Source organism: Aotus nancymaae, unplaced genomic scaffold (assembly GCF_030222135.1).
Source record: "Aotus nancymaae isolate 86718 unplaced genomic scaffold, 86718_ANA_hifiasm-v0.15.2.pri h1tg000011l, whole genome shotgun sequence".
Taxonomy (NCBI): Eukaryota; Metazoa; Chordata; class Mammalia; order Primates; family Aotidae; genus Aotus; species Aotus nancymaae.
The window spans coordinates 58,122,029-58,146,579 of NW_026988422.1; the positions used below are offsets into that span (position 1 = coordinate 58,122,029).

The 24,551-nt window shown below is 52.6% G+C and overlaps 1 protein-coding gene and 1 non-coding gene across 2 annotated transcripts in view; both read right to left on the minus strand.

Annotated features, from left to right (window-relative positions):
* LTBP2 (latent transforming growth factor beta binding protein 2) overlaps window positions 1-24,551 on the minus strand; it is a 167,692-nt gene that overhangs the window by 3,779 nt on the left and 139,362 nt on the right. Inside the window, exons 21-39 of the mRNA XM_064374527.1 lie at window positions 23,408-23,536; window positions 22,522-22,650; window positions 17,401-17,520; window positions 9,409-9,528; window positions 8,293-8,415; window positions 7,930-8,055; window positions 7,427-7,552; window positions 7,053-7,175; window positions 6,828-6,953; window positions 6,263-6,385; window positions 5,469-5,600; window positions 5,005-5,130; window positions 4,367-4,510; window positions 3,303-3,494; window positions 3,099-3,182; window positions 2,024-2,152; window positions 1,575-1,712; window positions 1,325-1,492; window positions 760-1,041 (exon numbers count right to left, since the gene is read on the minus strand). Coding sequence (XP_064230597.1) covers window positions 760-1,041; window positions 1,325-1,492; window positions 1,575-1,712; window positions 2,024-2,152; window positions 3,099-3,182; window positions 3,303-3,494; window positions 4,367-4,510; window positions 5,005-5,130; window positions 5,469-5,600; window positions 6,263-6,385; window positions 6,828-6,953; window positions 7,053-7,175; window positions 7,427-7,552; window positions 7,930-8,055; window positions 8,293-8,415; window positions 9,409-9,528; window positions 17,401-17,520; window positions 22,522-22,650; window positions 23,408-23,536 — 2,640 coding nt within the window. The remainder of the gene's footprint in view (window positions 1-759; window positions 1,042-1,324; window positions 1,493-1,574; window positions 1,713-2,023; window positions 2,153-3,098; window positions 3,183-3,302; window positions 3,495-4,366; window positions 4,511-5,004; window positions 5,131-5,468; window positions 5,601-6,262; window positions 6,386-6,827; window positions 6,954-7,052; window positions 7,176-7,426; window positions 7,553-7,929; window positions 8,056-8,292; window positions 8,416-9,408; window positions 9,529-17,400; window positions 17,521-22,521; window positions 22,651-23,407; window positions 23,537-24,551) is intronic.
* Window positions 2,420-2,554, minus strand: LOC135274466 (small nucleolar RNA SNORA48). Its single transcript, XR_010342290.1, has one exon. It is a non-coding gene; the product is annotated as a small nucleolar RNA SNORA48 (small nucleolar RNA).

Sequence of the window (24,551 nt, forward strand, 5' to 3'; positions counted from 1 at the left end):
TGGGTTTGGGCATGGGGGTGGGGTGAGGTATTTTGTTTAAATCTTCACATCTTGTGTTTTTGGGAGTGGGGAACAATTGGTAGCAGAGGGGCCTCACTCAACACAAAGCAAAACATCTACCAGATCTGCCTAACCCTCCTCTCTCTAAGCACCCCTCCACCCCATGGAAAAGGCCCCACCCTGCCTCGTGGTATGGTCTTAGGCTGCTATGGTAGCTGTGCCTGTGGTGGGTACTGTGTGCATGGCACAGTGCTAGGCCTGACTTCCTCATTAGAATTCACGGCCTGAGTGCTGGGATGGCACCATTCACAAACCGAGTCATCACAGTGGGCCTTTAAAGTCCTTAGAAAACCTGAATCCACATTTCAGGTCACAAGTGTGAATGCTGGGTGTCCTTAGAGCAGGTTATTCTGCAGCCTGTAGGTGGCGTGGAGGGAGGAAAAGACAGCAGTGATGGAGGGAGGAAAAGACTGCAGTGAACCGCTTTCTCTTGCTCTGTCCCCACAGGAAGCTTGTAGGTTAGGACAGGGGCAGTATCTTGTACCTTTTGTGCCCCTGTGCTAGTTTATGACGGAGTTGTTAGGGTTGGACCTGGGCGTATGTACTTGTCTTGATGAACCATGAACGGGGACCTCTGGCTTGGTGTGTCTTTCCCCTTCCCAGTCCTCATCCTGCTGGCAGTATGACTAGCAGGCAGAGGAGACGGAAGCGAAACAGCTTTGGTGCCCACCTCTTCCCCATTTTTGCAGCAACACAGACCTGGATGGCTGGCCACATAGTGGGGCTGGAGTTCTGAGGGCTGCAAGGGAGACTCAAGGATGGATATGCGATCCCCTGGGTGGCCGGCTGTGTTGGGGAAGGGAGGTTCAGGGACGGTGTCCTCGGGGCCCAGGTAGTTGTAGAAGGGGGCCCCATCTGGGCCATAGATGCTGTAGTGCAGGTCGTCGGGGCCAGGGCCATACTCATAGCCTGGCCGGAAGTGGACCCCAGCCTCCCGCTCCGCCTCGATGCGAGCCACGTTGCACAGCTGAGCATAGACCTCTGTCAGGGAGGAGGGAGAGAGGGAGCTGGGTTCCAGCTCCTGCCAGCTAAAGCCTGGTTGGCTTTGTCTCTGGGAGCATGCAGGGACTGGTACCCTCTGGGAGATCCTGGCAGTATTCCTCTCCCCACCTCTCCCCTGCCCTACTTTGTCTCCAAACAGCAGGATGGAAGACAGGGTCTGATTGTTCTGCTCCTTTCTAGATCCCCCCTTCCAGGGTGAGGGCCTCCTCCTCCCTGGGGCCTGGCCCAACCCTGCAGGGGTCTCCCCTTTGCTCCCCCTCACCAGAGCTCCTGGGGGGACACAGGGCACACTGCTGGCTCCAGGCCTCGCCATCCTGGCAGCAGCATTCCGTGTAGGTGGTACGATGCCCATGCAGGGGTTCGCTGCATACGTCACTGGTGACTTTTTTCCAGCACACGTCCATGTGAATGTCGTGGTCAGGGAGGTCCTCTGGTGGCACAGGGCACAGAGGCATATGAGCCCCCCAGCCCAGATCCCCTTCTCCTGCTGCCCCACGCTCAGGCCCACTCACCCGTGCTGCTGGAGCTGTTCATGCAGCGCTGCTGGCTGAGGTCCAGGGTGAGCGGAGGGCTGCAGAAGCAGTGGAAGGAGCCCTCCGTGTTGACACATTCACCATTCTCACAGGCCAGGTCCTGGCACTCATCGTGATCTGGAGTGGCAAGAAAGGGTGGGGCAATGCCAAGGTGGCCTTGTCTACCGACCATCCTCAGGGAAGGGGGTTTTCCTATCACTGATAATGAAGAGTTAGTGCCTTGCCTCCCTCTCCCCAACCCAGCCCAGCCTGGAAGGTCTCTCCCTGGGGACAATCTCTGACAGCCCAGAGCTCCTTCACCTGGGATTGGCCTGTACAGTGGGTGGCCTCCCCAGAAAGGGGGACTCCCAGCAAGAATGGGACTGGCTGGGTTGGCCATTATTCAGCTGTGGGCCTGGGGTGTGGGCAGGAATCATGTGTGTCCTCACCCTCACACTTCCTGTGGGAAGCATCGTAGTGGAAGCCAGGATTGCACAGGCAGACGTATCCAGGCACAGTGTTGAGGCACTGCCCGTTCGGGCAGAGACCAGGCCCGAAGATCACACACTCATCCGCATCTGTGGAAGGGCAGAGCTGAGGTGAGAGGGAGGTGAGAGGCAGTATGAGGGGTACCTAGAGCAGGGAATCCAAAGCGAGGCTGGGTTTCAATCCCAGCTCTGCCACTTACTAGCTGGGTGGGTTCAGACAAGTTGCTTAAGTTCACCTTGCCGCCGGTTCCTATGTGCTCCTTTTTTTTTTTTTCACTTTATTTTTTTTACTTTTTATTTTTTTAAATTAATTTTTATTTTATTTTAATTTTTATTACAAAAAAAATTTTTTTTAACCTATGTGTTCAAGGCACGAACCAGGCATAGGCACAGATCAAAAGCCAAGCTGGGATGAACAAGGGGTTGCTTTGTCCCTGGCTGATATGAGATGGGCACCACCAACCAGATGCCACTCTACCCAGGTCAGGGACACCTATGTGCTCCTTAACCTCTTAGAGTCGTTATAAGGATGAAAAGGTGCTAATATGTGTGAGGTGCTCAAAACTGTGTATGGCGCATAGCCAGCACCCAGCTAAAGCGACCTCTGTTTCTATCATTTCCTTCTCAGGACTAGCTTAAGGACTAGGGCTCTGAGGGGCGCGGTACCTAGACCATCCCACTGAGCCAGGGAGATGAGCACGGCCTCTGGCCGCTATGGCTGTGCTCTCCACTCTGTCCCTGTGCCCACATGTGGCTGGGAGTGAGAGTTAGTCAAGGCATCTTAGTTTGTTTCTGGAGATGCAGCCTTGGGGGAGCAGGGAAACTGAGGTGAGGCTCATGTGGACATTCCACAAGCAGCTTGGGTCAGAACTTCCAGCTAACACTCTGTAGGGAGTCAGCCCTGGGATAGAAAAGGTGGAGGCCACCTGGGAGGCCAGGGCTGGATGCAGAACTTCCCCAGGGACCCCATGGAGGAGCAGGCTGGGGCCCACTCTGGTGAATGGGGTTTGGGGCGGAGGATGGCGCAGGAGGTTACCTGTGTACATGGTCTGTCCAAACGTCCAGGCTCCTTCCACAGGAATGTAGCCTTTACCACTAGGGCAGATCTCGCTGAATTCAGCTATGTAGAGAGGCATTTCAACTCAGAGTAGGGAGGGTCCTATCCCCTTCCTCTCTCCCCTCTTTCAGTGTCACCTAGCCTAGCTGACCCTTCAAGGATCTGGAACCCTTGGGGCCTTACCTGAGTCCTCAGATGGGCAGAGGTCACAGGCGTCTCCCCAGCTGGCACCCTGGGTGCAGCAGCATTCAGCCTGTGTGGTGTTCCGGCCCAGGACACTGGAGCAGGGTGCATGGCTGTTCTGCCCAGAGTAGCAGTCCATGCGGATGGGGGCCGGGGCATAGTTTCCTGTTGGGGCCTCAGGGATACTCTGACCTGTGCATGACAGATGCTCATTACTGTCTGTTCATGGTCCTCTGAAGGGATCAATAACCCTTGACTTTCCTTCTTAGATTTAACATTCGTGTAGCACTTTACAGTGGAAAAAATGCTATTACCTGTATTACCTCACTGATGCTCTTGACAACCCTAAGAAGTGGCTTAATCATCATCTCCCTTTTACAGATGAAGAAATCGGGGCCTCGCCACCACTGTGTAGCTATGAAGCAGTGCAGCAGGGACCTGACCCCAGTTCCTCCTCACCAAAGCACTTGCTCTTTGTGGGACACCATCCTGCCTGCCTCCCTGTGATGGACTGCCTCCAGTCCCTGGCATGCCATATGGGCAGCCTGCTGGTCCGTTCTGCTCCACATGTACCCCAGCCCCTTCCACCCTCCTTGTCTCCCTCATTTTCCCCCAAGGCGGTGAAGGCCGGCTAAGTCCTAGTCCAGTCTGGGGTGAGAGGCTGAACCCAGCAGCTCTGGGGTGGAGCAGGAAGTGGGAAGGGGAGACTTCAGTTTAGCTCAGCTTCAAGTTGCCTGTCATCCAGAAGATTCCCAGGGATTAGATGGATTCAGGGTCCCTCCAAGGCTCAATCTGTGGTCCCTGGGGCTGCCCTAAGTCAGTGTAAGAGTTTCCTTAGCCTCCTCTAGAGTCGTCGCCACCCTGTAGCTCCTGGTCTCACTGCTCACGGCACTCAGCCTCCTCACCTCTCCATGCACCAGGCCCCACCTGCACCTCGCTACACTGCCCCAGGCCCTGGCCCGGTGTCCCCCCCTCAGAGGCTAGAGGCTAGCAGAGGGTTGCGGAGGGACACGCGCTCTGTAAACTTCTGAGTTGCCATGGATAATGAGTCTCCCAGGCCTCACCTCCAGCCCCCCGTGGGCGGCAGTGCCCCTCCTGGGCATCGTACTCCTCTAGGTCACTGGCGCAGAGGCACAGGAAGGAGCCCTCCACGTTCTCACAGAGCGCAGCCCCACATACCGCCAGCATGAGCTCACACTCGTTCACGTCTGCCGGGCATGAGGACAGGCTTGTGGGCAGAGAAGAGGCAGCCCGTGCCCCCTGCCCCCGACCCCAGCCCACTGCCCCCAGAGAAGCAGGCTAGGCCTTGGGCAAGAAGCAAGAGTATAGATTTGCAGGGAGGAGGAACCAATGGACAGAGGGCATGGAAAGGAAGAGAGAAGGAGAGGAGTAGCAGCAGACGGTCACAGACGTGCACAAAGAGGAAGGGTTACCCCTCGGTGCACATTCTCCAAACATTCCACCTCTGGAGGCCCTGAGGCTTGAGGACACCTGCTGCCCTGCTGGCGAGTGTGGCTGTGCTTCCCTTTACCCGCCCGGCCCACGTGGCTCTGGGCAGGGAGTTGAAGTCTCCCTGTTCCTTGAAGCTTCCCTTGCCCACGTTCTGGGGACCCACTGTGGAGCCACGTGACTAGGACCAGTTCAGGAGGAGGACCCCAGGACTTCCCTTCCCTGGCCCAGTGGTAGCCCACAGACTCCTCACCCACACAGTCCCAGCCTGAGGGGGCGATCTCGAAGCCCTGGTCACAGAGGCAGCGGAAGGAGCCGTCAGTGTTGTCACAGAAGCCATGGCTCCCACACATGGTGTCATTGGTGCACTCGTCTATGTCTGTCGGACAGTGGGAACCAGGGTGGAGGGGATGTGTGTGTGTGTGTGTGTGCATGCACTCTCTCGCACACACACACACGCTCTTGTTCTCTGCTGAGAATACTTATTTGGCTTATTACCACCAAGATCTGCGAAAAGCAGCCTCTCAACACAGGATAAGAAAACCCTAACATTCACAGTCCTGTGCCATTTTTCACATGCTCTGCTGGATGGAAAATATACAAACTACAATCAGCTGCAAAAAAATCATGTCCTCAGGAGAAAATCATGTCTAGCTCAATACGTGAAACATAGGTGTTTTCAGCCCTCTCTCCTCTCTCTCCTCCCTCCCTACTCACCAATGCAGTCTCCGTTTGGGGCCATGTGGAAGCCAGGCTGGCAGCCCAGGACACAGCGGTAGGAGCCAGGGCTGTTTTCACACCTCCAGGCCCCACACACCGGGTCTCCATAGTTCTTGCACTCGTCGATATCTGTCCCCAGAGCCATGCCATGAGAGGGGACAGAGGTGGCCAGGTCACTGCTCTGGTCCCACAGGGTCATGCCCCACAATCTCTGGGGTTCTTGATCTGTTCCAGATTACTGTGCTCCTCCCAACCCAGCACATCAAGGTCAGGACGATTTCCCCTGACCCTTCAGTGCTGAACATCTGGGAAGAAAACCGTCTGCTATTTAGGAAGCGGTGAGCTCCTAGCCTTCTGTGACACTCCTTTTCCTCTGCTGCCCCATCTGTCTCCCATCCCTACCAGCAGAGCACTGCACTTCTCTTTACAGGGAGCCTTCAGCACAGTGTATTACAGAGAGTTGCCTTCATATCTATATCTCTTGTTCAATTTCAAGATCGTCCATAACTGTCTATTTGTCCTAGCAAAAGACATTGAACATAGCAGGTGTTTAATAAATGTCTATTGAATCAATTTGGGCTTTAAGACTAGATTGTGCATTCTGGCAGCACAAAGATGATGATTGTCTTCATTCTGTCATCCTTGGACAGCCCCTGAGCCCTGAGTCTTAATACATGCACTATCCATTGGATGCTTTATCTGTGAAAAGTGCTCTGCTCCACAGGAGCTGAGGACCAGGCAGGGTAGAGGTGGGGAGAGCCCTGTTCCCACCACCCCCACAGGGCCCTTACCCACACACTCTCCACTCTCTGGGGCGGGCTGGAAGCCAGTGTCACACAGACAGTTGAAGGAGCCCTCAGTGTTGACACAGTGCCCTCCCAGACACGGGTCTGTGGCGGCACACTCGTCCACATCTAAAGTAGAGATGGCTGTCAGCTGACCCAGCCGTGGGTCCCTTCCCTGTTAGGGCCCTGTGTAGCTTTCCCTGGGCCTTGAGTAGCCCACAGGAGGGTCAGGGAGTGGTTCAGGTAGGGAAGGGCTGGAAGCCAGAGGCCAGGCTGTAGGAGGTGGAGGGTCCCTGGAACTGGAGCTCTGTAAAGGGGAGAAGTGACCCTCGGAGTCTGGAGTGGGTGCATGCCTGCTGTCAATGTTGTGAAGAGGCCCTGGGGAGAGACTGAGTCCCTCCCTCCCTGAGCACCAGGCTCCCTTGCATCATTCCTCGCTTCCATCTTCTCCTCCCAGGGCGGGGCCGTGAGCACTGGCTCTCAGTATTGGTATTAAAAGGGACACCACTTCAGTCTTAGCCTCTAGCGCCCATGCTCCTGGTCAGTAGAGGTGGCTGTGCTGGCTTCTCACCCTGGCAGCGGGTGCCCCCCTCTGTGCTGATGAAGCCGGGTGCGCACAGACAGAAGAAAGACCCGTGGCTGTTGAGGCACTCGCCATGGGGTGCGCAGTGCTCCTCCCCCACACACTCATTCACATCTGCAGGGAAAGATGGGCAGTGGGTGTCTGCTGGGGATGTACCTGCCTCCCCACACACTCATGCCCCCCACCCCCAGTAGGCCGACCTGGGCCACTCACCCTCACACACGGTGCCATTGGCCAGCTGGAAGCCCTGAGGACAGAGGCACTGGTAGGAGCCCACCATGTTCTTGCACTCGCCTCCCAGGCAGCCGCTCTGAGGGTCTTCACACTCATCCACATCTGCAGGGCCACACAAGGGAGGAAGGCAGCCAATGGCAGCACCTCCCAAGGACAGGAGCCAAAGGAGAGGTGTCCAGAGGACCTGTCACCTGCCTGCAGAGCTGGACCCACAGGGGCATCATGCCCTCAAGGCAGCACAACTGGGAGAAGCTCAGGAGCGACCCTTGGGGAGCAGGATGATGGCAGCTCCCCACCTGCGCCCCAGAAGAGGGGCATCTTATTTGTGTCCTCTCCCGCATAGAGGCTCATACCTTCACAGGAGTTACCCAGGGGGCTGGGCCGGTAGCCATCACCGCAGTCCTTGCAGGAGAAGGAGCCAGCCGTGTTGGTGCAGACTCCCGAGGGGCAGACTCCCGGGAAGGCACACTCATCTAGGTCTGCAGACAGACAGCGCTCACCCGGGGACCTAGGAGGGCTCCCACTCTGGGCAATGCAGGAACCTCACCATGGCCTTGGCCTCCCTCTCTGAGCCCCTGGGGGGTTTCCTAAAACCCCCTCCCTAGAACGCTCCAGGGGTGGCCCTGTCCTCAGCTTCCCTCTTGTCTCTGTGACTCGCTTTTCCGCCTGTCCTCATGCTGAACTTGGGGATTATGACAATAGATGCTCTTACTGGGGCCAAGTCCATTTCTCCGGTCCTCTAGCCTAGCCTGGAGCCCCTCAGCATCAGTCCCAAACTGGGGACAAATGGAGTGTTCTTCGGGAAGTAGGACGGCCTATATTCTGTCCCCTTCTGCCACTGCCTCTCCAGGGTTACCTTCACAGGCAGTGCCATCTTCATTCACCCAGTACCCGCTCTCGCAGGCAGAGCAGGTGAAGGAGCCCTCTGTGTTGAGGCAGAGGCCTGCGGGGCATGAGGCCCGGCTGGCACACTCGTCCACATCTGAAACAGGGCATTGCCTTCTGTGTGGGACTCTGCAGGACAGACAGGCCAGGACGGCCAGAGACTGGCAGGTAGGCAGGGGTGGAGGAAGGGCAGGTCTAGGCAGGGATGTGTTGGGTCAGCGTGAATAGGGATGCAGGGCCGGGGGGAATTCGGGGGCTGGGGGGTGGTGTGCAGAGGGGAGGGAGCCATAAGCTGGATTGGCCTGTGGAGAGGGGTGCTTTAGCGTCTCTGTACCTTGGCAGCCCTTCTCATCTGAGGTGACCTCATAGCCCTGCTCACAAGAGCATCTGAAGGAGCCTTCCAGGTTGGTGCACTTTCCATGGGCACAGACCCCAGGGGTCAGACACTCATTCACATCTGTGACAGAGAAGTCCAAGATGGGGGGCTGGCTTCCTTGCCATCCCGCAGCCCCCACTGGCAGGCTCCGAGTGTCTCAGTTATGAAGCCAGGGAACCAGCTTTCAGAAGGGCCGCAGGCCACCCTGGGGAGGCTATAAGGCTATGCTCTCTCCTCCCACCTAGGCAGGGCAGGGCAGAGCAGGGCATCCCATCCCCGGGCTCCCTTAAGCCCCAGCACTCTGCATGTGTCCATGCAGGGGCCAGGTCCCCCAGCCCTGGGGCTGGTTTGGCTCCTCTGAGGATACTTGGAATAAGGTGTGCAAGATCCTTGACTCCCCTCATTGCGGGTGCCAGGAACCCTACATGACCTCCTACCTGCCAACCAGACAACCCCCGATCCCAACCCAACAAGCAGTTTCTGCGGGTGGGCAGGCCGGATGGAGAGAGGCCGGTCATGCTGAGGCAGCTGCGTGGCAGCCTCGAGGGCCTGGGAAAGGTCTGCCCTCTCCAGAGGCTCAAAGCGTCTATTCAACACTCAGTCCCTCCCAGCATTCTGAACTCCAAGCCCTTCTTCCTGAGGGGGCTGCAAGCTGCGCTTCTGAGGGAGAAGCGCCCCACTGGGCAGTGGGCGTGCTGCTTAGACACTGCTTTTGAGATGCAGAAGAGCAGGAGGGCCCTCTTCCCCGAGAAATGCAGAACGGCCTGGCTCCATCCTAAGACCCTTAGGCTCCCCACTCCCACTACAGGATCCAGCTACAGAAGCTGCTGGGACTTTGGGCAGTCACTCCAGAATGGATATAGCCAAGGAGCAGAAAAGGGCCCCACCCTCGGTGATTCAGAGGGCAGAGCCCCGGCGACTCATGCCCAGTGTCATCTGGGAACCCAGCTGGATCACGGAGGACAACAGCCTCCAAGCCACCTCCCTCTGCCCACCTCTTTCCCTCTCTTTCCCTTTCAACCAGAGGTCCCAAGGCCGAATGGCCTGCTCAGTGGCTTGGCCAGCAGCCCTCACCTACACAGCTCCCACTCTGGCCCCGGTAGCCCTCCTCACAGGCCAGACAAGCGTAGGAGCCTGGGGAATTGACGCATCTCCCGTCAGGGCAGGTACCGGGGTGACGGCATTCGTTGATATCTGTAAAACAGCAGCCCCGCCCTTGGTCATCTCTGGGAACATAGCACATGGGTAGGTCTGTGACACAGCAAATCTTCATCCCTGCCCTTGGTTGGGGAGAGGATAGACAGATGAAAACTGGGAAAGAATGAAAGCTGTCTTGTGTTCCCAACTCCACGTCCCACCCACCATCCTGGACAAAAGAGGGAGACAGAAGAACTTAAAAATGAGAAAGGGAGACTCCCTGGGTGGGTGCAATAAGCTGTGGTTACCACCTGCTGTGGGAGGGCCAGAGGCTCCACTTTGTGAGCTGGGCTGTTTGGGATGGGCGTTCATCTCTCCCCTGGCCTATTCCCAATCCTTTATAAGCAGTGACCATTACAGGGACGTGCTTGGCATAGCAGCTAACTGGATTGCCAGAGGCTCCAGAATAGATCACCAGAGGGCAGTGAAGGCAGCTTGGGCCTCCTTGCACCAGGAAATGAGGACCAAGGAGGAACCCCCAATCTTGGATATGGCCAAGACCAGCCCTGAGGCTGAGTGTAGACTGCAGGCTAGAGCTGGCAAAGCTTCTCTGCTGGAGAGCTGTCAGACATTTCTTCCAGCCAAGAACCATATAGGGATCCTGGCACTCACTCTGGTGAGATCCAGGAAAGTTAGCCAGAAGGGGTAAGCCTGGACATCAACTGGACACCCAGGGGATGAGGGGACCCAGGAAGGGAGAGTGGCAACAGCAGGAAGAGGGAGCTAGTTCTCCCAGGAGCTGAGGGACGGCTCTTCCCTATGTGACATATCATGGGCTTCATCATCAAGGTACCTAGGGGACCTGGACTGAGTTAGGGAGGTCCTGTCACAAGGACCGAATTCTAGGTCAGCACTGCAGGAGGACATTCTGCTCCTCTGCCCGGTACCAAGGATCTGGCTCACTCACGACAGGTCCATTGGCCAAGGAAAGAGGAGGGGTTCTTCTTCCTAAACGGGTAATTGTCATTCTCCTAGAGGAAGTCCACCAGCTTATGCAGATTTAGAGGCCCTACTGGCTGAGAGGAAGAAGCCTGTGTTGGACCTCGGCCTGCTTCCACATTTCCTCATCTGAGATGACCTCATAGCCCCGCTCACAAAAGCATCTGAAGGAGCCTTCCAGGTTGGTGCACTTTATATGGGCACAGATCCCGGGGGTCAGACACTCATTCACATCTGTGACAGAGAAGTCCAAGATGGGGGCCTGGCCATCTCGGAGCACCCACGGAGGAAATGCAGAAGGCAGGCCGAGGGTCCAACACAGGCTTTCTGCAGAGGGACTAAAGCCAGCAGCTGTCGCTGCAGGAGAGGACAAGGACCCTAAAGTGGAGGGTGAAAGTGAGTCCTCTCCGAGGTTGTCTGGTCTCTGGAAGTCAGGACACATCGAAGCCCTCTGTCCCGAAGACTGAGACCCTCTCAAGCCTAAAGCTTCCTCCTGAGGGTCCAGAAGAGGGAGACATTGCCACAGGGCAGGTGTTTTTTCAGGTGGGTCTCTGCAAGGAGATTCCCACATCTCCCATGTAATCTTGGGGACACTGAGATAAGGCTCATCACTGGCAAGAGGGCAGCCACGAGGCCCTACTTGAGTTGTGGTGACACCAGCTTTAACTATTCTAAGGGCTTCTGTAAAGACAGAGATGGAGAAAATGAAGGATCTAAGACGACTAACTGGCCACCCAAGAGACACAGGCCAGCACCATGACCTGTTGGCCTTGGCCAAGGTACCTGAAGGAGGATGAGCAAAGCCACTGGGAATGAGAAGCAATCCCTGCTTCAGGGATGCCGGATGATCTCTTCCAGGATGAAGAGAACAGGATTGAGGCAAAGCTTCTCCTAAATCCAGCCAGGAAAAATGAAGTCTTTGGACCTTTCCCTCAGGGATCAGGCAATGTGGAAAGAAGATAAGATTTGCCAGGAGCAAAGGGCCCTGAAGTCTGTCCTGCCCCAAACATGCTGGGGCACATCTCTCAGAGGTGGTGTGTGTAGTGTCTTAATGCTGGGCACTTGGGACACAGGTGGTATTCCAGCGCTCCACTTTCTGCATCAGGGGAAGCTGGTACCTCCTGGTCCCTTGTGGTTGGGTGGGGTCATAAGACTAGTGTGGGCCAATGAACTGTGAGTGAGTGTGATATGGGTAATTTATGGACCAAACCATTTAATTGTGTGCAACCCACCAGAGTGCTCTTTTGTTCTTCCATGGAGACTGGCTATACCTTTAGCCTACATCTCCAATGAGGAAACATGAGGCAGAGCCCCCAGCTGACGCTTGATGGACATGTGGCACTGATGAGATAGAAACTTGGTGGCTGCTGAGCATGGAAGCTCACATCTGTAATCCCAGCACTTTGGGAGGCCAAGGCAGGCGAATCGGTCAGGAGTTCAAGACCAGTCTGGCCAATGTGGTAAAACCTCATCTCTACTAAAAATACAAAAATTAGCCGGGTGTGGTGATGGGACCCTGTAATTCCAGCTACTTGGGAGGCTGAGGCAGAAGAATCACTTGAACCCAGCAGGGAGAAGGTTGCAGTGAGCCAAGACCATGCCACTGCACTCCAGCTTGGGTGACAGAGCTAGACTCCATCTCAAAAAAAGAAAAGAAAAGAGAGAGAGATCCAAGATGGCTGATCACTAGCAGCTCGGGCTCCTAGCTCCCAGTGAAAGCACAGAGAACGAGAGGACGCCACACTTTCAGACGAATATTTGTTGCTCATGGACCAGGAGATTCCCAGCAGAGGAGCCCCACGTGTCGCCAGGGCGACTCTTGTGGCCTGTGCGGCGGTTTTGCTGGTGCCTTAGCGCGCCAGTTTTTGGTGCAGAGTCCGGAGATTCCCGGGCAGAAAAGCACCATTCATCTTAACACCGCTATTTTGGCCGGCGCAGTGGACTGCTCAGATTTCGGCACTGGGAATCAACAAGTTGGACGTCTGCTCAGAGACCTAGTTAGAAAGTCGGTAATTACAAAGACAACAGACGGATAAATATATAATGAAGGGAAGAAATCAGCGTAAAAAGGCAGAGAATACTCAAAATCAGAATGCCTCTCCCTCTACAGAGGATCACAATTCCTCATCAGTAACGGAACAAGGCTTAATAGATTACGAGTGTGTTCCAATAACAGAAGCAGGCTTCAAAACGTGGGTGATAAGAAACTTCTGTGAATTAAAAGAACTTGTTCTAACCCAATGCAAAGAAACTAAGAACCTTGAAAAAAGGTTTGACGAAATGTTAACGAGAATGGACAATTTAGAGAAGAATATAAGTGAATTGATGGAGCTGAAAAACACAACACGAGAACTTCGCGAAGCATGCACAAGTTTAAACAGTCGAATTGATCAAGTAGAAGAAAGGACATCAGAAATCGAGAACCAGCTCAGTGAAATGAAACGAGAAGACAAGATTGGAGAAAAAAGGATGAAAAGGAATGAGCAAAGTCTCCAGGAAATATGGGACTATGTGAAAAGACCTAATTTACGTTTGATAGGTGTACCTGAATGTGATGAAGAGAATGAATCCAAGTTGGAAAATACTCTTCAGGATATCATTCAGGAAAATTTTCCCAACCTGGCAAGGCAGGGTAATATTCAACTCCAGGTAATACAGAGAACACCACAAAGATATTCTTCAAGAAGACCAACCCCAAGGCACATAATTGCCAGATTTATTAGGGTTGAAATGAAGGAGAAAATACTAAGGGCAGCCAGAGAGAAAGGTCAGGTTACCCATAAAGGGAAACCTATCAGACTTACAGCAGATCTCTCAGCAGAAACCCTACAAGCCAGAAAAGAGTGGGGACCAGTATTTAACATCCTTAAAGAAAAGAACTTTCAACCCAGAATTTCCTATCCAGCCAAACTAAGCTTTATAATCGAAGGAAAAATTAAATCCTTTGCAAACAAACAAGTATTTAGAGAGTACACCACCACCAGGCCTGCTTTACAAGAGCTTCTGAAATAAGCACTATACATATAAAGGAACAACCAATATCAGCCTTTCCAAAAATATATCAAAAAGAAAAGAACATTAACACAACGAAAAATTTACACTAACTAATGGGCAAAACAGCCAGCTAGCATCAAATGCTAGTATTAAAGTTATATATATTCTAATTGGATAAAAAGCCAAAACCCATTGCTATGCTGCATCCAGACCCATCTCACATGCAACGATACACAAAGACTCAAAACAAAGAGAAGGAGGAAGATTTATCAACCAATCAGAGAGTAAAAATAAACAAATAAAAAGCAGGAGATGCAATTCTCGTCTCTGATAAAATAGACTTTAAAGTAACAAAGAGCAAAAGAGACAAAGAAGGACATTACATAATGGCAAAAGGATCAATGTAACAAGAAGAGCTAACGATTTTATAGATCAACGAGACAGAAAATTAACAAGGACATCCAGGACTTGAACTCAGACCCGGAACAAGTAAACTTAATAAACATTTATAGACCTCTCCACTTCAAATACACAAAACATACATTACCACCTCACACCTATTCAAAAAGTGACTACATAATTGGAAGTAAATCACTCCTCAGTAATCGCATAGCATTTCATAGGTTTAAATGAAATATTGGTTGGCTGCTTGTTTGTTATTTTCTTCCCTTATTCCTTCCTGTTTACATCAAGTATAATTATTGGTATAAAAGAGGTTTTCAATACCCATTACTAAACTGCATTCTAGCCTGGGCAAGAAAGCAATACTCCCATTCTCTCTCTCTCTTTCTCTTCCTTTTTCCTCCTCTTCTTTATTCTTTTTCTTTCTTTCTTTCAAAAAAAAAAGAAAGAAAGAAAAGAAAAGAAACTTGGCTGCTATGTCACTAAGATAGGGGTTGTTTGTTAACACAGCATAATGTCGTCTATTTTGGCACACCGCTGCTGGCTTCCTTCCTTAGACCAGACCCCCAGCCAGCAATGATCACACGTGAGTGGAGGGGGATGGCAGAAGATGAAAGCAGCCCCTCAGTCTCCACTCGAGCCAGGGAAGGGATCTCCTGGATGGAAGTGAATATAACTGCACCATTAGCCAAGCCAATCCAAAGGAACCAGAGGAAGATTCTGAATGAAGCTGATTCTGTTACCAGTTACTCTGAGGCTATCCCACCAGCCTCTTGGTGCCTGGACTGGAGCCAGTCACTGGATCCAGAAATATTCCAGTTTTCCTGCCTGGCCTAGGGTATGAATGCTAATCTGAGATTACAGTGTGTTTTGGAGGGTTTTAATGCTCTGGTCTTCGAAGCGAGGAGTCATCTGTCTTATTGCTGTGTTCCTAGCCCATGGCTGACACACAGCTGGTGCTCCACAAACGTTTGCTGATCAAAGAGTGGGAGAGCGTGCCTAAAACCTCACCCTTCATCTTTTTGGTATAAGGCTGCTGAAGAGACCCCAAAGGGCCCATGGAAACAGCCACTCCAGAGACCAGCTTGCCAAGCTGCCATTGGTACACTGGGAGGATCCTGGATCTTCTCTAACCACGGATCAGCTTTTGGATGAGGAAATGTAAAGGTATTCACTTCTGCTGTTTGTGAGATTATGGGGTGGGGGTGGTGAAGGCATTCAGGCAGGGGCCAGAAGCTCAGGTGACTTTGGTTATGGCTGGGCAACACCAAAGGCCCTGGCAGTCTGCAGGGAAGTCTATCCCCCATCCGTGGGAACCTGGAGTCCCGGTACAACGGAAATGCCATTGAGACTGCTGGACGGGCCTCTGTCCAGACCACTCAGCCTTTCACCAGAGACTTTCAGTTTCAGTGGAGAGAGTGGTTTCTGAGTTGGAGAGAGAAGAAAGAGGGAGAGGAAATTGACTGGGCTCCCAGGGTGATGAGCCGGGTTTGTGGTTACCGATGGAAACCTGGAGAAGTGTGCAGGCTACATCATTCTTTCTTTCAACAGACTCATAGTGTCTGCCCTGGGCCAGGAACTCTGCCTGACCTCCCAGATGAGGTGTGTGTCTAGAACCTTTCCTTGGGGAAGGGAAGGAGAGGGCTGGGGTGTGGGGGAGGCTGGATGTGAATGAGAACTTCCCTCTGACTGTGACATTTGACCCTACTTACTCAGGGTCTGTATGTGCCAGACAGTGCCTAGCACTTTGTACACATTAGCTTATCTGGTGCTCACAAAAATCTCCGAGATGGGCATCACAGTTTCCATTTCCAGACATCGCGTTAAAAGCCAAACCCAAGCCTGTCTGCACCAGAGCCTGTGCCCTTAACATGGACTGGTTAATATAAATCTGATTTTTTTTTTTTTTTGAGACAGAGTCTCACTCTATTGCCCAGGCTGGAGTCCAGTGGCATGGTCTTGGTTCACTGCAATCTCCACCTCCTGGGTTCAAGTCATTATCCTGTCTCAGCCTCCAGAGTAGCTGGAATTACAGGCATGTGCCACCATGCCTGGCTAATTTTTCTATTTTTAGTAGGTTTCACCATGTTGGCCAGGCTGGTCTTGAACTCCTGACCTCCAGTGACCCACCTGCCTTGGCCTCCCAAAGTGCTGGGATTACAGGCGTGAGCTACTGCACTCAGCCTAAACCTGATGTTTTTAATGCTCTGGTATTTTCTTGGTTTCCTCTCATCTTGTTTCCTTTTTGATAAAGTCTAATGTCAAATTCATAGCATCGTTGTGACGCTAAATGAGGTAATCTATCGAGGACCTAGCCCAGCCACCTGGGACATAGAAGGCACTTGTCAGTGGTGGGTGCCATCACTCTCTGTTCTCCTGAAAATGCCAGCTGTTTTGTCTCCATTGTGCTAAGGAGGACAAGGTGGGTGGGTTCTGGCTTTGGTCATGGGTAGGCCTGAGTTTTAAAGGGAGAGGACCAAGAGGGAGGCATTGGGAGGTGACATGCTGGAGCTGAAGGCAGAGCTGTCCATCCTGCACCTGCTGCCACCTCTCGCCTTTGCTTCTCTGGACTTTCTTCCATGGTAGTGGCATTGGGAAGGGAGGCTGTCCTTTCACAAAGTACACAAGCTCTTCTCTGACTTCTAGGCCCTTTTGAAAGCTGGCAAGTCTCGGCCAGAGAAACCTAGAGGCTGGGAGGAGTCTCAGCCTAAGCTTGGACCCAGGGCCGGGTTCTTCCCAGACAGCGCCTAGATTTACCCTCATTTCTTCCTGTCCCAGCCAGTCTGGAGAGCACATGCCCTGGGCCTCCTGCAAGCCTGTGACACCCCAACCTGTCAGGGATGTGGTGGCAGCAGAGCTGCCAGGGGTCTTCAGAGCTAGCACCAGACAGGAGAGGGTCTGTGAGAAGACCATTAGAAATGTCACAGTGCCTTTCAGCTGGGTCTGGGAAAGATAGAAGGATCTGGGATCTCTCCTTCTCTCTCCTCTTCCCTCCCTCTCTCCTTCCCTCCCTCTCTCCTTCCCTCCTTCTCTCCTTTCCTCCTTTCCTTCCTTTCCTTCCTTCACATCCTTCCCTTCCTCCCTTCCTTCCTCTAGCATTTGTTGGGTGCTTATCAGGTATCCATGTGTGGTCCATCTAAGAATATGGCCCAGCCCTCAGGAGCTCACAATCTAACAAGCTTAACAAGAAGGCTGACTCTCCCAGACACACCAACTCTTTCTTTGCCCCATGAGGAGAGCACATTTTTCAAGGCAAGAGGGCGGAAGTGTACAGAGATGTTCCTAAGGTGTCATGTAGATGAAATTATTTATGCCTCCCTGCTGCAGGGGGCAGATAGGATGCCAGAGTATCACTGAGGGAATGGAAGGACTCAGGAATTCCCCTACATGTCCCTGTCCATAGGCGTGGGCTCAGCATCAAGGGGCCAGGGCGGGACAAGCTAGAAGGCGTGCTGGTGGTGGGCGGTGCGTGGGGAAGGACAGGCGGGTGGTGGGGTGGGGTGGCAGGCGGCCTCCCTCCTTCCCGTTCCTTACCTTGGCAGTGTCCTTTCCTGACCATGATGTAGCCCTGATCACACTCGCAGTGGTAGGAGCCCTCGGTGTTGGTGCACTGCCCCCCGCTGCACACCCCTGGCTGCTCACACTCATTGATATCTGTGAACACACAGAAAAGCCCTGAGTCACAGCCAGCCCCGAGGACGGTGGAGGGGGCGGGGTCCTGGAGCATGCCTTCCAGAAGCCAAGAACAAAGGATGCCACGCTGAGGCCTGGAGGGGAAGGCATCCTTGCTGCAGCCACAGTTGGCTCCTGGGGCAGGTCTGGGACTGATCTAGTTCGGGCCCCTGCTAGCCCTGAGTTCCTTTCTCTCAGGGGACGCTACTTTGGGGGCCTGTGGGGATCCTTACAGCAGTTTCCTCACCCTCAGGGCTGGTCTGGAGGTGGGGCAGCAGTCCACATGGCATGAACTGCAGAGGCCAACAGGACTCCCACCTGCTCCTGGCCCCACTACATCCCCCTTGGGTTTGCTCCTGGAGTCATTCCTTTTTTATTTTATTTATTTATTTATTTATTGAGGCAGAGTTTTGCTCTTGTTACCCAGGCTGGAGTACAATGGCACAATCTTGGCTCACTGTAACCTCCGCTTCCTGGGTTCAAGTGATTCTCCTGCCTCCGCCTCCTGAGTAGCTGGGATTACAGGTGTCCACCACCATGCCTGGGTAATTTTTTGTATTTTTAGTAGAGACAGGGTTTCACTATGTTGGCCAAGCTGGTCTTAAACTGCTGACCTCAAGAGATCCACCCATCTTGACCTCCCAAAGTGTTGGGATGATAGGTGTGAGCCACTGTGCCCGGCCTCCTGGAGTCCTTCCTAAGGACCTTTTTAAAGGTTAGGAACCAAGTAGCCAGTGAGGGATTGCATTTTAGGCAGCTACGGATCTGTAGGGTGTGGTTTCTGTCATTTTGGTGTCCCGTGATGCCTGTAACGCCCAACCGCGCTCATGCCACTCCCATGCTTAAACTCCTGCCAGAGACCCCCGCTACCTCCGGTCCTGCTTGCAGCCTGGCTCACAAGTCCTTTGCCACCTGGCCCAGCTCTGCTGCGTTTGCTAATTCACACATGTCCCTTGGTATAGCCTCAGCTATTATGGATTTCAGCGGTCCAGCCTCCAAGCCTTTGTTCACACAAATAATTCTACTCGAAGTCCCTTTCCTCAAGATGGCCAGCAAATCCCTGCCCGCATTTCAAGGACTGATTTAATGCATCACCTCTGGGTCCTGTGGGTCCCCATTCCCTGTCCCCACAGTCAAATCAATCAAGGCCTCACCTTCCCACTCTCCCCCTTAAACTGGGATCAATACAGACACGTCACGGAGTCTTTGTGCAGATTAAATACGACAATCCAGGTGAGGGGTTGAGCGCCGTGCCTGCCTGGCATAAGGTAACACTGCAGAAATGTTGGCTATTATTATCCTAGTGTTAAACCCCATCAAATCCAAGCTCCGCAGCCTGGCATGTGAGATCTTGCATGAGCGGTCCCAGCCTGCGTCTCATCTGTTTCCTGCCGCCCACACCTCTCCTATCCTCGCCACACAGGACCTGTTCCTGAGCCTCTGCCCACACTGTCCCCTTGCCTGGAGCAGCTTCCTACCCACCAGCGTGACTACCTCCCACTCATCTCCAACCCAGCATTCCCTGAGGGCCCAGCTCTCAGTGTACCTGTAGCTCTCCTTGACTGCTGGGAACATGCCTTATTATCTCAGTGCCACCAGTGCCCAGCGCAGAACCCCAATTAGTGCTTCCTGAAGGAATCGAATCAGAATCATTTGTTCATGGACAGTGTCTTCACTTGAGCAATGCTTCATAAAACTCCAGTGCACAGCAAAGTCACCACCAGAAGGTGGGAAACACACGTTCCTAGACCCACAGCCAGCGATTCTGACACAGGCATACTAGGGGGCCCAGGAACCCATATTGTTATAACTCTTCAGGCAATTCTGGAATAACTGGTGTTCACTGTGAGAAAGTCTAATCCCAGTGGAAGAGAAAAGAGAACTCATAGACAGAGCCATGTGTGGGAATGGATGAAGAACTCGTTAACCCCTGTGGCTGGGACGACTGTCTGATCGATGGTTTGGAAAACCCTGGCTCCATGGAGAAAAATGGAGATGTGAATAGCTAAAGACCAGGTTCTTAACAGCCATACAAAGATGGACTCCAGATGAATCAAAGCATATGATAAAAGGGAAAACTAGAACTCAAGGTATAGGAGAATATCTTTGTGACTTCGGGATATGGAAAGATTTCTTAAACAAAGCCCCCCAAAACACACAAAAATAAGGCAAAATGGTGAATCTCAATACATCAAAATTAAGAATTTCTGTAGATAAGAAATGTAGATAAGCTTAAAGTATAGAGGACAAAATGGGAACGTTGCAATTTCTAAATCCAGCCAAGAATCTAGAATCTATAATGGACTCCTAAAGAGCCCGAGGAAAAAGCAGCAACCACCATTGGAAAACAGCAAAAATGGGACCCAGCAGTTTACAGATGAGGAAACCCACAGGCTAATGGACGAAGACATGCTTACATTTATTGGTAAACATTTACCTAGATATTTAATATGTAAACAATGTATCTTATTTATATTAACTTATATAATATAAATTATAGTGGTTTATATTAATTATATAAATTATTTAAATAATCAATATAAATATTAAATCATTGAAGTAATGAGATATTACGGTATGAGACTGGCAAACTTTAGAAAGTGGGTGTTATTTGGGACAAGCCCTCTTCAAGTGGCAGCTAAGCCCCACAAGTACTTACAGCCAATCTTGAACCCCACCCCTTGTCCCCCAGCTGCTGGGGCTGGCAGAGACATCTTGGACACCCGGGCTGGCCCCTGGCAGAAACCTGTGTCTGGGCCAGTCCTGGTGATCCCATTCCCTGCAGCAGCTGCTGCTCATCCCAGTCCAGCTCCCCAGGCTGGGTCTGCAAAGAGCAGTGCCTCTGACCCACAGCACCCACCTGGACCACTGGAGCCCAGAGAAGCCCCCTTCCCTCAGCCTCTGTCCTGGCTCCTCCAGCCTATTCTGAGCCCTGCCGCTTGAGTCAGCTCCCTGGAAGTCAGCTGACCCAGTCACCACCGTTCTGCTCACAGACTTCTACTGGCTGCCCCTGCCTGTGAGATAGTATCCAAACACTTCAGCCTGGCACTCAAGACATTTCCCACACTGGCCTCTTCCTCCACATAGCCCTGCTCCAGTCACAGTGTATTCATCATTATTCCCAGAGCATGCCAGGGAACATTCACTACTTAGGTCTCTGCAGAGACACTACCCTCTACTTGGAATACCTGCTGCTCCCTCCATTCCTATTCATGCTCTGTGGTGGTGTCCAACACCCTGCGTGTAAGGGAATGTGTCTTTGGAAGCAAACCATGCTTTGGAGCTAGAGTGATTTGATTCTGTCTCTAGCTTTGTCACCACTAGGTATGAGGCCCCTGGGTATTTCAATTCACCTTTGAGCCTCAGTTTGCTAAACTGTTAAATGGGGCTAAGGATTTCTACAACACAGAGTTGGGATGATGAACTTCATGTAACTAAGTGCTTGGAACAGTGCCGACATATAATAAGTGCTCATTCAATGGTAGCTATTCTTATTCTGCTCCAGCTCGAGAACCCAAATAATCTCATAAAGAACCACTTGCCTCCTCATCTGCATCAGTGTCACCATTCATACCTCACTCATCTCAGCATCCTCAGAGCTTGGCACAGTGCCTGTCACATAGGTGCCCAATGCATGAGAGCACAATGAATGCCACCCATGATTCTCCTGCTCTTCCGTTAAGGTAGGTGGTCTGCCCCTTCTACTTCCCTTCCCTCCATAATCAAGTGAGAGGACCTGGATGGTTTTGGTTTCTGTACACTGGACCCCTGGGGCATTGGAACCCAAGAGGATCCTGGCAGCAGGAGGATGCACAACTTCCCTGGCCTCCCTGGGGGTCTGGCCGGAACCAGCAATGTGAGCCCCAAGCACTCACAGGGCCCCTCTTGAGGTGAAGGATTTACAACTGGGTTATGAATCTTAAGGTGCTGCTTAGAAAGCACTACATTAGGCTGGGCATGGTGGCTCACGCCTGTAAATCCCAGCACTTTGGGAGGCTGAGGTGGGTGAATCACAAGGTAGAGATGGAGACCATCCTGGCCAACATGGTGAAAACCCATCTCTACTAAAAATACAAAAATTAGCTGGGCATGGTGGCGGGCACCTGTAGTCCCAGCTAGTCGGGAGGCTGAGGCAAGAGAATCACTTGAACCTGGGAGGTGGAGGTTGCAGTGAGCCATGATGGCGCCACTGCACTCTAGCCTGGCAACAGAGCGAGACTCCATCTCAGAAAGAAAGAAAGAAAAGAAAGAAAAAGAAAGAAGGAAGGAAGGAAGGAAAGAGAAAGAAAGAAGAAAGAAAGAAAGAAAGAAAGAAAGAAAGAAAGAAAGAAAGAAAGAAAGAAAGAAAGAAAAAGCAAGCAGGCAGGCAGGCAGGTAAGCACTGCTGCATTATGTTATTTGTGAACTTAATCATAAAAACATATGTGGAAAAAAATGTATGGGGAGTGTTTTGCATCATTAAAGGGTTTGCGTTGGAAGCGTATTTATCAAGGGTCCCCTGGCAGTGGGCCACATCTTCCCAGGGAAGTTCAAAGCCCTACGAGTGTCTCCAAGCTGCTGGGAACCCGTGCTCCTCATTCAAAGGCACACCTACTCCCTGATTTGCCAATAGCCCCAGCCTGGCATCCTCATGGGTCTCCCTCCTTCCCTAAAATGAAAGCAGCTTCTTGTCACTCAGAGTTTGGGGGGCCTGGTGATTAGTCCTCATCTCCAGGCATGTCTCCTGACCCTGTGACACTCTTGGCTCCACCCACAATGCTTTAGGGCCTTTGCAGAGTTGCTGGCTTTTGGATTTCTACCCTTCCTTGCCACTGGTATAGGGTTAGTTTCCTCCCAGATCCAGGCCCGAGTTCTGTTCTCTCCTCCCTCAGCTGCCCACTCCCCATTCTGCAGCATGGTGTTCGGGGGTGTGAACCCCTGGTTCCTCTTCCACCCCCTTGAGACTGTGGGGCATGGCCAAGGGCAAGGGCAGGCTTGGCTTACCTTGACACTCCTGCGTGGCCCCCAAGGTGGCCAGCATGTAGCCAGGGTAGCAGAAGCAGGAGTAGGAACCCACACGGTTGATGCAGCGCCCTTTCCCTTTGCAGGGGTCCCTCAGACACTCGTTGTCATCTGACCAGAAGGAGGCAGGGAGGCAGGTCAAGGGGGCTGGCGGTGCCATTCTTTGGGCACCTGCCAGCAACCTGCCCATGCTAAGGACAGGGCAGGAGGTGGTGCTGTGTGGCAAGGAAGGGGTGAGGGAGTGGAAGAGGCTGAGGAGATGAAAATCCTAAGGCTGGAAGCCATAAAGTTAGCCCATAGGGCCCACTCAGGCACCAGAAGCCTGGGGTGACTGCCAGCCCCTCCTCTCTGCCCCTTGTCTCCTTCCTCCAGTAGCCTCATGATTCCTTTCTCCTCTGAAACCACAGTAGGTGTTTCTCCCTTATTTGAACATAGTGAGGGGAGGAAGAACGAGGTCCACAGGTGATGATTTATCGTAGCCTCAGATCTACCCCCAGGGATGACCCTGGTGGAGACATTTGCAACTAGGGCAGACCTTGGTCAACTCTGCAGGCAGCAAAATGGCCAGTTTGAGGGGTGGGCTGATCTCAGTGCAGAAGGCTGCCAGGCGCAGGTGAGGGTGCATGCAATGGGGTGGCTTCCATGCTCCTGGAGTCCTGGAGACTCATCAGATGGGGCTCACCGAGACTGGTCTTCCCCTGAAGGTTAACGTTAGCTTTGTCCATAGGAACTGTGCTCCTCCTAAACTCACTGACCAGCCAGCACTGCTTAGACCTTCTGCTTCTTCCTGGACTCTCAACTCAGCCTCCTAGCCCCTGCTCCCATCTACCCCAGCCGCCAAGTAAGCCCAGGGCACCCAAGTGAATACCTGTGCAGTAGGCCTGGCTGGGGTGCAGCCGGTAGCCAGGGCTGCAGACACATCTGTATCCATCTGGGAGGTTCACGCAGGTTCCAGGGCCACAGATGTCAGTATCTCCAGTAGCACATCTGTCAATGTCTGTGAGAGACAGAGCAAAGCAGAGGTTATGGCAGGGTGGGTGCTGGACAGTGGAGTGTGGTGGGGAGAGTCAGTGGCCAGGGTCTAGGAGCCTCAGAAGGCCAACCTTAGCCAGGCCCTCCCTCCCTTACCCATGCACAGCTTAGCCTTGCATACGACCCCAGAGGACCTCTGCCCGGGACCCCGAGCCCTACCCAGGATGGAGCTCAAGGTAGGGCATTCTCCTCACTGAAATCTAATAGGTCACCCATATGTCCAGCAAATTTCTGCAAAAACCCTGCAACCTGGCCCCACCCCAAAAATGGGCCTGACTCCTACCCAGTGCCCAGTGCCCAGTGCCATCCCTCCCTGTAACTCCTGCCTAGTTTTCCCTGGACAGATGGACAGATCTGGTGAGTAAGGTTCATAGGGAAAACCATGGGCAAAATGGGAGAGGTGGGCTGGGGTCCACTGAGCAAGCCTTGAATGCCACATTGAGACTGGCCTGTAACAGGGGGTTGGTGAAAGGTGGGAGTGGGTCAGAGCAGTACTAGAAAGGCCACTCAGGCAGTGAGATGATGGATGAACTGATATGGGAGAGATAGTGGGCCCTTAAAACCTGTTGAATAATTTAAATGAGGGTCTGCCTTGGGTACTGGTGATGGGGTGAAAAGTGGGGAGACAAATGCAGAATTGAGAAACAATTTGGAGGCAGACTCACTGGGACTCAGGGCCGAGGCTGTGTAGACAGCAGAGACTCTAGCTTTCTGAAAAGTATCCCTAATACTAGAAAAGTACCTGGCGCTTAGAACATGCCAAATGAATGAATGAATGAATGAATGAATGATGAATGAATGAATGATGCCTTCTGCCTTTGTGTCCAACCTGAAGTCTCTGCCTGAAGTCCACATGCTCAGGGGTCCCTGCCCTGCCCCTACAGCTCAGGAGAACCTGAAGGCCCAAGGGAATGGGTTGGGAAGTGGTCTGTGTGTGGGTATACAGTGGGACTTAGTCTGCCAAATTGTACTGAATTGAA